We start from the raw sequence: 12,453 nt of genomic DNA on the forward strand, positions 1-12,453 counted from the left end.
AACACGTCCAATGCCTCAAGGAAACACTGGGCCCAATTCTGCAGTAGGTATAACTGACATTAACAACACCATCTGTTAATAAGATGGCAATTTCTGCTAACTGGATAGATGCAGTTAATCATGAAAATCAATATGCTGCTGTGTGAAATGGAGAGCTTTGGTGATATACAGACTAAACTCACCAGCAAACTTGTTCACCAATCTGAGTAAATTTTCATGGGGCACAGGAAGTCTTAATTACTACCTGATATTGAAAATTTACTCTTACAAGTGCGGAGTCTCATTTCGGATTTCAGATATTGTTGGTGAACTTGAAATATGATTTAAAATTGTATTCTAGTTTCTCACTTCTTCTTTCTTGCTTAATTTCATCTTTATTTTCCAAATTATCTCGATCCCTGATTTGGTATGGGATTAAATATTTTAATCGGCTTTTTCAGACTCTGTACTGCTTATAAGCCATTCTACAGCTTCACTGATACAGGTGTGCCAGTTGCTTGCGTTGTTCACACAGCTTGCAGATCCCCTTCAAAAAGGGCTGTGCTGTTTGGCTTCTCTAATTTACAGTAAGTTCAATGAAAATTCCCATAGGGCAATGATCTTCACTATTTTTCAAGCAGGGCCACTTTGGCTAAAAAACCTCCAATCTAAGAGCCACATTAACCACTAAACCAACATATTGCTTACTAATTTTTAATGAAATAATTTTACAGAGCAACTTGTGCAACTAAAATGGAGTCTGCGTGAACAGTAAAACAATACTGCTTTTATAAAGGAGGAAAATATCTGGAATTTAAAGGTAACTATGCAAGTAACCTTTTAAAGAATGATAGTGCTTTTTATCTGATGTACTTACTGATGCACATTGTGCCAATGTACAGATATAAGTGTACACACACGCACATATGCATGCATACATACAAGCACACACGCGGACACGTTTGCTAGGGCACAGGTGTCCACGTCCACTGCCTCCTTCATTGCTTACCACTTCCCTCACCCCTCCTCCCCTTGACTCCTTGCACCCAGAGTCCTCCCTGGTTGACCACTGAGAGAAAACTCCAGCCCAGAATTTTAGCATCCCATCCCATGGTTAGATAACTGGTATTCAATAAAACAAGTTATTTATACTTAAAGTGACCTTTACAGTAAGGCTTCAATGGTAGTTATTGAGCACAATTTTAATCAGAATGGATTAATATTTCCATGCCAACAATTCTATTAGAGCAAATGAACTTCATTGGCAAACCAATTGACACATTCAAGGAGACAACACCCACACAATGTTTAGCGTGGAAAGCCTGCTGCTTATGATATACACCTAACATCAGTGTTCCTAATAGAAATGCATGTCAGATTCAGCGGAAACATATGCCTGGCCTGCAAGATGCTCACAGTTACTTTTCTGTTGTTCTGCCAATCTACCTCTTAGTCTTTACATTCTACAAGAAACTAATTTTGCATTATGCTTCCTCCACCATATAGCTGATCATCATATCACTCTGGTAATCAGGACTGCCACACAGTGAATGCTCAACAAGAGGTGACCTACTACAGTAGGAACTCCAAGATGGAACCCTGAGTGACCATACAGGTCCACAGACAGTATCCCACAGAAGAGTTCCAGGCCTAGGTGCCCATCCTACACAGTTCAGATCTGAGCATGAGGCTGTCCAATGGGAATCCAATTCCTTCTTTCTTGCTTCCTTTAAAATTAGTACAAGGAAGTATGGAGTAAGGAATATCAGTTTGGTTTATTAAAGACTCTCTCTACAGTCCAGACACACTGATCCTTGGGAAATTTTAGATTTTGTTTCCAAGCTTCAAAATTTGTTGTTCCCAAGCAATGATATTTTTATGATTTTATCACCCAAGCACCATCAATTTCTGTGCATTCCCTGCTTTACAAGACCTTATAATCCTCAATCTCCATAGAGTTACCACGCTCTTTCTTAGAATTTATGCCAAAGTAGTAATCTGGGACACTGAATCCCTTCTTCTGTATTAATTCTGCAGCCTAATTCATACACTGACATAATTTATACATAGATAGAAATACCACTGCACATTTAGTAATATTTCCAGCTAGAAACAGTTAAACATAATACATCCTGAGCCATGGGAAATGAGCGGCCCTTGAAACGTAAACAATTCAACATTAAAGGATACCAAACATCAATTCTGGGACTTGCTATTGGGAAGGGAAATGGCTACTACATCTCTGAGGTACAATACTGACTGTTATTGCACGAATCCAACAAGAGGAATACATTTAGCTATGAACAATTCTCCTTTGAATTTGAAAAAAATCAGTACATGTGCTGCTGTTTTCTAATGCAAATGAGAAGTAACATCCTGTTGACATCTGTAACTTGAAATGGTGAACTTCTGATGAAGTTGTTGTTGACTACCATGAAAGGTCATACACCACTGGAATTCTTATGTCAAATTAACTGCAGCAGCCTGGACAATGATCTCGTTATATTTTTGCCAAGGCTGATTTGATAATTTTGGGAGCTGATATTTTTTCTTCTAATTTTTTTCTTTCTAAGGCCACATTGACAAATTTTGCTGTGACGCAATTAGTGAGATCTCACTGAGACATACAAAATACTTAGAAGGCTCATCAGATGCAGGGAGGATGTTTCCCAGGCTGAGGAATGTAGAACTGAGTGCAAGTCTCAAAATTTGTAGCCAGTTAGATCTAAAATGGGGAGAACTTACTTCACTCAAAGAGTGGTGTATCTTTGGTATTCTATACCCAAAAGAGCTATTGACTGCATTCAAACCAGAGAATTATAGATTTCTGGATTTCAAAGGAATCAAGGGGCGTGGAGATAAGAGAGGATAGGGTAGTAAAGAGGTGCCCAGTAAGATTAACCATGATCTTGTTGAAAGGCCACAGGCTCAAGGGGCTGCATGGCCTACTTCTGCTTCTGTTTCTTGTGTATGTTCCTACGTGTGTGTGTAGTGCTAACCAATAGCAATAATTCTGCAGCACCAATGCATCTTAACACAGTATAACTATAGTGACAGAACGAGACAGAACATTGAATGTCTTTTCTTTAAACCTAACCACTGATGACAAACTCAAGACATAATAGGTTATACTGGATTTTCAAATATTTACCACCACAGATTGCCATATTTATGTCCCTAAATCAGGATGCTCAGTCAATAACTAGAGGCGATATTAAGTTAAGTGCAATTTAATCTGCACTTTTTGAGCTGTTACCTTGAAGTGCTGGGTGACTCTGTTGCACAGTAAATGCAGTGCCATTCAGAAATGGAAAACAAAAGATTTTGCAATCAACTGAATGTGGATGGTCAGTGAGAAGTTCGGCAGAAGTAATAAGGTCCCAATTACAACACCTAGAGGCAGTTGGGCTGGTAGTGAGAATGAAACGATAGTAAGGAATGGAGATCTGGAAGAAAAGGCTTTCCAAATGTCCTTCAGGTTTTAACAGTGGGCCTTCTTAATGTTCCATTCTGCATTGATTGGCTAGAGCCTTTCCACCAGGAAGTCTGTTTTATAAGGTCACAGCTCATGAGAATAGATAGACATTAGCATAATGAGGTGGGGATCTGTGCAAGAAATAAGTGGGGAAATAGGAATGCTCTGGGAGATGGCTGAACTTGATGGGCTGATTTGTCTCATTCTATGTTGCAAGAAACTATAACATATGAAGGGATAATGGTCCTAAGTGTGCTGGGAGTTTGACTGGGGCAGTATACCTGCCACACTATAACACTGGTGTCCCAAGCAAGCTCAGAAAAGACAGAGGCATCTCATGGAGTGAAGCAATTTCTCAAGCCGCCCTAACAGAACTTAAAAGTACATATTTTTGTATTAATGCATATGAAGTGTACGAAACAAACAGTAATTCATTAAAGGAGAGCAGAGCTATAAATTGCAACTCAGCAGGTCAGGCAGCACCTATGGAGGGAATCCTATTGAAGGGTCTCCACTCGAAACATCGACTGTTTATTTCCCTCCATAGATGCTGCCTGACCTGTGAGTTCTTCCAGCATTTTGTGTGTGTGTTGCTCCAGATTCCAGCACCTGCAGAATCTCTTGGGTCTCCAGAGTGTTATCCTGTTATCTGATATTTTCAAAATGATTGCTATTCGAAGAAAGGTGGGAGATCACCACAGTGACAGAATAGACTGAAAGATCATCTCATCAATTTTAAAGAAATCTCCATTAAAGTTAGAGATACAAGAGACTGCAGATGCTGGAATCTGGAGCAACAATCTGCTGGAAGAACTCAGCAGGTTGAGCATTGAGCAGCATCTGTGGGGGGAAAGGAATTGTCAACATTTTGGGTCGAAACCCTATATCAGGATGCAGGGTTTCAACCTGAAACATCAACAGTTCCTTTCGTTCCTCAGATGCTGCTTGACCTGCTAAGTTCTTCCAGCAGATTGTTTGTTGCTCCATTATAATTAGACTTGTTTCCAATGTTTAAATGTTTTGCAAGTAGAGATGAGGTGGTCTAAACAGGAGGTAGAAATGGCCAATAAAAAGAATAAGACCTTGACATGGATTATAAGATACAGGCAGTGAAATGATACTTTATTTCACTATAGATAGTTATTTCCAATCATCCCCATTGATTGATGTTTATTTACTATTTTCACAGCACATTATCAGAACGTTTCAAGTTGTTATCAAATCCATTTTCATTACTTACTCGATGTATTTAAGAGAGACTTTCTGGGATTGCTTGGTGCTGACAGTCAAGATGTACATCTGCAAAGCAGCGAGTCGGAGAGCCACATCATACTTCAGCTCAGGCCCAAACCTCTCCTGCACCACATCATTGCAACTCTGGCAGAGAAACAGTAGGGGGAGAAGTGTAACCAACCATCATGCCAATAAGTACCTTCAGCTGCATCTGGCTGAGATAATAAGCATGCTTCAGATCAGCAGGCCCCTAGATTTGTAATGCCCTTGTAACTTATATACATTTGATTTTTATAGCATTTATTTCATTTTTTTCTTCTCTTTTTAAAAAAGATTAAAGCAAATAAATGGTACAGAAGAGATTACAGAATTTTATATGAAGATCATGTATCGTTCTCATTTAGAGTCACGCATGTCACCTTGGTGTGCAATCTGCAGCAGGAGAGCAGGAAGCTGTGAGAAAATCAATGTATTGATTTCCTTCCCGATTCTGCACAGCCTATGGACTCAAATTGGTTCTTCTAATCTCTGGCATGAAGAACCCTGAATGATTGGTTTTCTAAGAGAGGAGGAATAGCTTCCACTTCCCTCTCCTTTCTTGCTGTATTTGTCGTGAGAATTAAACTGAAGAAGTTAGTTTGCGAGGAATACTTCTACTTTGCTCAGATATTCACAAATTAAGAGCAAAAAATATATATAGTGGTGCTAGTGATGTCAAAGCATTATTTGTGACGGTCAGGTTTGTGGAATGGCTGCTCTCAGAGTGTTGGCAGGGTTTGGAAGCAAGGGTCAAAAGTCAGTGACACATTCAAACTTTCCATTCAGAAAATTAAAACAAGTGTAAATGTCATCATGAAAAATAAAGGTTCCTTTAACGTGTGCATGGGGAAGGAGACTGTGGGGCTGAGTGAGGCTATGGTGATAGAGAAAGGGTGATTGCAACACCACGATGTTGAGTCTTATAGCTCTCAATAAACTGAATCATGATCGGCGAGTAATTTTTCTCTCTTGGTGGATACCTGAGCAAAGTAGATGTACTCTTAACAGACCAACTTCTTCATTTTACTACTCATGGAAGACACAGGAAGAAAGCCTTTCAGTATGAGCAAACTTAAGAATATGAATGCAGAGAAAACCACCTTAAAATTGGGAACCTCACACTTCTTTCCATTCCCCACCACCAAGTTCGGACTAATTTGGAACCCCATCATCGTCATTACCCATTTCCATTCATTAGAAGGGACTCTTTTGGTTTGAAAATGTATCTGTCTATGATAAAGTCATTTAAAAATATTATAAAGTTCCAGACTTCCATGAAATATTTTGGGATGATTTCCTGTGTCAAAAGCAGTACATGAATGTTAATTGCTGTTGACTTGTAACTCACATCCCTATTGACGATAACAAACTCTGACATCCCATTTCACTGATGCCAACTGCTTTACTTTTACATAATATACATTGGCCTAGAAATTACATTTGAAGGCATTAGAGGATGATTGTATAATGGGTTAGAATTGCATTCCAGCACCCATTACTTTAATTCAGGTTTTAATCTCTTCATAATGGAAATATCACTCTGCTATAAAAGAAGACAAAGACATTTGATGAATGATTCAATAATCGGACTGTGGAGTGCAATTTTCAAGTCACAGTCCCTGTTGTAAATTGTGAAATCGCTGCAGTTCTATGCACATAAGTCAGTTCATTAATATTGTCAACAGCAGGCTACTGATATGAAAAGATTCTAAAACCTAAACATGTTTCTTATGGTTTAGTGGGTAGTCTCTAGTCTCTCAGTCAATTGTTGGTTCAAATCAATACTGAAGCTCAAGTAATTCTGAAACAATGGGGGGGGAACACTACATTATCTTTTGCAATATCTGGTGAATGTGGCACTGCCATGAGGAATAGCAACGAACTTATCCCTTGTACGCTGATCAATAATTATTCCCTGATCAATATCTCTAAAACAAATTACTTGGCCAGAATCAAACTGCTGTTTGTGGGAGCTTGCTGTGTGCAGATTGACTGTCATGTTTCCTCCATCACAACAGTGATCTCATTTCAAAAGTACTGCAAAGTGTTCTAAAATTGAAATAAAATACATTGAATAACCCCAAGTCTCTTTCTTTCTTTCTTTTTGCAGCTCTGATTGTTAATATTGTCAATAGCTGGTTCCTTTTATTTTACAATTTTGAAACCTTAACCTGCCAGTTGTCAATCAAAAGTGTTTAAGTTATACTTTGGAAGAAGACACTAATGGAATCAACACAGGAAATGGAAACATGTAATGTATCAGAAGCTGGTGGTTTAGTATCACAGTATAAATATATTGCATCACACACACTTACCTGGACATACAAATACTCAAAAGCAACTGCATCTCTCCGTAATAAATCAATGGGATCTTTTGGGACAAAGCTGATCCGGAAAAGACACTTCATCTTGTGGGAACCCGGTCTCTGTGTTACCTAAAGCAAAGTAATATCAGATGAAGGGCTTCTGGACAGAGTCCCCAATAGTAACAACAATAGGATTATCTCTAAGGTCTGAGGGGCCAGGGGTAAGGGTTTCTGAAGCATAAAGCCCAGTTACACAATTATCTGTATCAAACATATAGTCGATGGCTCAGTGATTTGGATAAGAGTGAGATCTCAACCCCAGGAGTATGGTTAATACTCAGCTTTCATTAAACCCATGTAAATCAATTGTAATTATGTTCTTCCTCAATTAATTGAATTCTTAAGTTTGGGCACTTGATACAGACTCTTTCTCAACTGGAGACAATATCCTCAGCCTAATCATGTCCCCTGTAAGTAAAAGAACATAGAACAGTACAGCACAATACAGGCCCTTAGGCCCACCATGTTGTGCCGACCTTTAAACCTCGCCTAAGACTATCTAACCCCTTCCTCCCACATATCCCTCTATTTTAAATTCCTCCATATGCTTAGCTAGTAATCTCTTGAATTTGACCAATGTACCTGCCTACACCACCGCCCCAGGCAGCGCATTCCATGCCCCAACCGCTCTCTGGGTAAAAAACCTTTCTCTGATATCTCCCTTGAACTTCCCACCCATTACTTTAAAGCCATGCCCTCTTGTACTGAGCATTGGTGCCCTGGGAAAGAGGCGCTGGCTGTCCACTCTATCTATTCCTCTTAATATTTTGTACACCTCTATCATGTCTCCTCTCATCCTCCTTCACGCCAAAGAGTAAAGCCCTAGCTCCCTTAGTCTCTTCTCATAATGCATACTCTCCAAACCAAGCAGCATCCTGGTAAATCTCCTCTGCACCCTTTCCAACGCCTCCGCATCCTTCATATAATGAGGCGACCAGAACTGGACACAGTACTCTAAGTGTGGTCTAACTAGAGTTTTATAGAGCTGCATCATTACCTCGCGGCTCTTAAACTCGATCCCTCGGCTTATGAATGCTAACATCCCATAACCTTTCTTAACTACCCTATCCACCTGTGAGGCAACTTTCAGTGATCTGTGGATATGAACCCCCAGATCCCTCTGCTCCTCCACACCGCCCAGAATCCTGCCATTAACTTTGTACTCTGCCTTGGAGTTTGTCCTTCCAAAGTGTACCACCTCACACTTCTCTGGATTGAACTCCATCTGCCATTTCTCAGCCCAGCGCTGTATCCTATCAATGTCCCTCTGCAATCTTTGACAATCCTCTACACTGTCCACAACACCACCAACCTTTGTGTCGTCTGCAAACTTGCCAACCCACCCTCCCACCCCCTCATCCAAGTCATTAATAAAAATCATGAAAAGCAGAGGTCCCAGAACCAATCCTTGTGGGACACTGCTAGTCACAGCCCTCCAATCTGAATGCACTCCCTCCACCACAACCCTCTGCTTTCTACAAGCAAGCCAATTCTAAATCCACATGGCCAAGCTTCCCTGGATCCCATGGCCTCTGACCTTCTGAAGAAGCCTACCATGTGGAACCTTGTCAAATGCCTTACTAAAATCCATGTAGACCACATCTACTGCACTACCCTCATCAATTTGTCTGGTCACCTCCACAAAGAACACTATCAGGCTTGTGAGACATGATCTGCCCTTCACAAAGCCATGCTGGCTGTCCCTGATCAGACCATGATTCTCTAAATGCCCATAGATCCTACCTCTAAGAATCTTTTCCAACAGCTTGCCCACCACATGCGTAAGGCTCACTGGTCTATAATTCCCTGGACTATCCCTATTACCTTTTTTGAATAAGGGGACAACATTTGCCACCCTCCAATCCTCCGGTACCATTTCCGTGGACAACGAGGACTCAAAGATCCTAGCCAAAGGCTCAGCAATCACCTCCCTCGCCTCGCAGAGCAGCCTGGGGAATATTCCGTCAGGCCCTGGGACTTATCTGTCCTAATATTTTCTAACAGCTCCAACACACGCTCTCTAATCAATGGGAACTTGAGCCGTTCCAATCCTACTGTTTGCTCTCCTGTGCATATTCTTACAGTGCCACACCTTGTCCCCTAGTTGGTCCTTGTGCACTTGAAGAGGTGGAAAAAGGTGAAAAATATTTTCAATAAATGAAAATTAAAAGAACTTTCAGGTGCCGGAAATTTGAAATAACAAGAGAAAGTGCTAAAAACACTCAGGTCAGCCAGAGCGCCCTTTGTCGGAACTGGGAAAGAGGAAAACAAGTTAGTTTTAAGTTGCAGAAAAGGTGGGCAAATGATCTTTGCTGCAACTTAACACAAAGAGTCCTTAACTGGAAATGTTAACTCCATTTCTCTTTCCACACTTGCTGTCTTACCTGCTGGGTACTTCCAGCAGTGTCTGTTTTCATATGAAAAATATTCTCTCTTGACATAAAATATTATGCAACAAAGTTTTGTCATTCTGCATGCAACACCCAATACAGCCAAGATCTATGAAGGTAACCAGCTCATCCTTTGATCTGGTTACGGGGTGAGGTTGTTGGGAAAGAGACGTGACTTGATGTGCAGTGCAAGAATCAGATGCTGAGCACAGTAGATTATTGGTTATTTCTGAACAAGCAGACAGACAATACTCTTCAAGTGTCATTCCACTTTAAAAGCAATTCAAATCACACCAGGGTTTATATCCTTGTACTTTGAGTAATTCTTTATGAGCAGCTTGTGAGCTTTGACTGGATCAATAATTGATGAATGAAACCTTGCATGTAATCTTCATGCTGGTTGTGGACAGTTTTACTAAAATTTGTTTGAGATCTCATGTCGTCAATAATAACTACTGGTATTTATACATAACCTTTAATGTAATCATATGCCAAAGGCACTTTACAAGAATGTTATCAAACTAAGTTTGACAACAAGTCATGAAGGGTTAGTAGAGAAGATGACCAGAGGTTTGGGCAAAGAGCCAGCTGTTAAGAGCACCTTAAAGGAGTAGCAATGTATAGAGAGGAGGGGAGGTTCAGAGAGAGAATTCTAGAGCTTGTGGATTTGCGACTGAAATTATGGTCAGCAGTAGTGGAGCATTTGAATTTAGGAATGCTCAGGAGGCCAGAATTGGAAGAATCTATATTATCTTGGAGGGCCATAGGGCAGGAGGAGACTACAAAGAAAGAGTGAGCCAAGACGAGGGAATGATGCAAAAATAAGTGAATGAATTTTGCTTAACATGGAGCTAATGCAGATCCATGAGCGCAAGGGTGGTGGGAGTATGATACCTGGTGCCAACTGCGACGGGGCAGTTGACATTGCGATGCCTCCAGTGAGAATGGAATGCAGGAGTGCAGCAAAGGAGTGAACGCCATTGATGGCGGAATGAACTCTATTGATGGAGGAGGGCTTCAGCAGCAAGTGAAGTGGAGGCAGTGATAGAGTTGGTGCTGCTACAGAGTTGGAACTAGGCAGATTTAGTGATGGTGCAGATAAGTAGTCTAAAGTTCAGCTTGGAATCAGGTGTGGCACTAAGGTTGAGAACAGCCTCATTCAGTTGGTATTGGTATTGGTTTATTATTGTCACTTGTACCGAGGTACAGTGAAAAACTTGTCTTGCATAGAAATCATACAAGTCAATTCATTACACAGTGCAGTTACATTGATTCAGTACACAGTCCATTGCTGTAGTACAGGTAAAAGCAATAACAGTACAGAGTAAAGTGTCACAGCTACAGAGAAAGTGCAGTGCAATAAGGTTTCGGAGCTGCCTAGAATTTTGCGGCTGCCTGCAAAGGCATATTGAATGGTCACCACTGAGATAAGTCGGACACAGATCGGGGTCTGTGGATGGTTGGGGAACGGGGGTCAGTGGCTGATGGTAGTGGGGGAAGTGCTGGGTGAGTGCAGCAGAACAATGAAGGGAGGATGGGGGTCCAGCAAGGCTTGCCAGTCGTGGGAGTGGAGGACAAGGGAGCCTGAGGAGAGTCTGTGTTCCCAGCACTTGCTCAGTGACTGGCCATAAATGCAGGCTTTACAGGTGCATTGGAAGCCTCCTTCTGCATGAGTGGCCAGGGAGCAGGCAGCTCATTCGTTCACCACTGCCAATCTGGGAAACAGCATTAAGTTGTGCGCTGGATATTGTTGCACATGAACAGGCTTTTCTGAGTGTTAAGTGTCAAACTTGAGCATAGATGCAGGACTTGGGCAGTACAGGCTCTGCAAAGATAGAAACTGCAAGATAATTTATTTCTTGTTTATTTGGAACAGAGTGACAGGGAGGACTGCACATGGTAAAAGTGTAAACAATATTTTAAATATACGCATTGTAAAAATACATTGTTCAGAGCAAGGTGAGTAAAAATCCACTGGGCAACTGCTTTCAGGCTAATTGTAATGTTTTAAAAATGCTACAAGAATTCACTGTTGCTGCATTTATTGGTTGATCACAATGCATTTGTATGACATTCCTCTAACTGCGATTTTCATCTCCTTAAGTGATTTAGTCCACTAAAGTCACATAAAAAGAAACTTATAAAGGGTGTTAAGTGTTTGTCTGCTGGAAGTACCAAAGGCACTTTTGTTTTCAGAACAAAACTTTGTATTTTATCCAAAAGCATTGCTGTGTACTCATCTGGTAATATTTTTATTCTGAATGGAACAGCTTGAGATTAATGTGTGAGGTCAGAAATTCTACAAGTGCCCAAGGTGATTTAATTTTAATAAAATAAATGCAAAGGAAAATAAGAGATTTACTGCAAGGTCCATGAACTTTGCAGTTTTCCTTTCAGGTCCTCCATGTTGCTTATGCACCATGTACACAGAAGCACGTGGACTTCTGTGGCACTAGTCCACACAATCATGGCCTCCAGTTGGTATGGACCATACATGGCGAAGCAGGCCTTCAAAGTGACTGTGATGCCTGGTTGATTGTTATTAAAGGGCAATCAGCCTGGTCCAATTCCAGGCCAGGGAGACCGGCACTGGGAGCCAGTCTCAGGTAAATCCCCTTTAAATCAACAAGTTACCCCTTGTAAATGAAGGGCTTTCAGTTTACAAACTGTTCAATGCTCAGTTTGTAGCATACATGGGCCTCTTGTGATATAGAATTTTGCAGCAGGGCCAGAAGAAGCTTCTCTTGGCCCTGGGAGCACCATCAATTAGTACACTTGGGTGCACAGGAAGAGGATAGTTCTGCTTGTCGAAGAATCGAGAACTAGGGGGTCAATGTTTAAAAATAACTGGTTGTCTATTTAAGACAGAAAGGTGTTGTATTTTTTTCTCTTAGTGGGTCTTGAGTCTTTGGAACTTCAGGCTCCCATCACAAAAGGGTACATGTTCTAAAGACCACAACTTAATGTTTAC

The 12,453-nt window shown here is 40.9% G+C and overlaps 1 protein-coding gene across 6 annotated transcripts in view; it reads right to left on the minus strand.

Annotated features, from left to right (window-relative positions):
• Positions 1–12,453, minus strand: part of frmpd4 (FERM and PDZ domain containing 4) — a 471,176-nt gene that overhangs the window by 17,914 nt on the left and 440,809 nt on the right. For 5 of the 6 annotated variants that reach the window (XM_052014783.1, XM_052014781.1, XM_052014787.1 and 2 more), the window contains 2 exons: positions 7,042–7,161; positions 4,695–4,831 (listed from right to left, as the gene is read on the minus strand). In XM_052014783.1, the coding sequence (XP_051870743.1) occupies positions 4,695–4,831; positions 7,042–7,161 (257 nt within the window). The remainder of the gene's footprint in view (positions 1–4,694; positions 4,832–7,041; positions 7,162–12,453) is intronic. The other variant, XM_052014782.1, reaches the window with a different exon arrangement.

Source organism: Pristis pectinata, chromosome 4 (genome assembly GCF_009764475.1).
Source record: "Pristis pectinata isolate sPriPec2 chromosome 4, sPriPec2.1.pri, whole genome shotgun sequence".
In the NCBI taxonomy this organism is placed as follows: Eukaryota; Metazoa; Chordata; class Chondrichthyes; order Rhinopristiformes; family Pristidae; genus Pristis; species Pristis pectinata.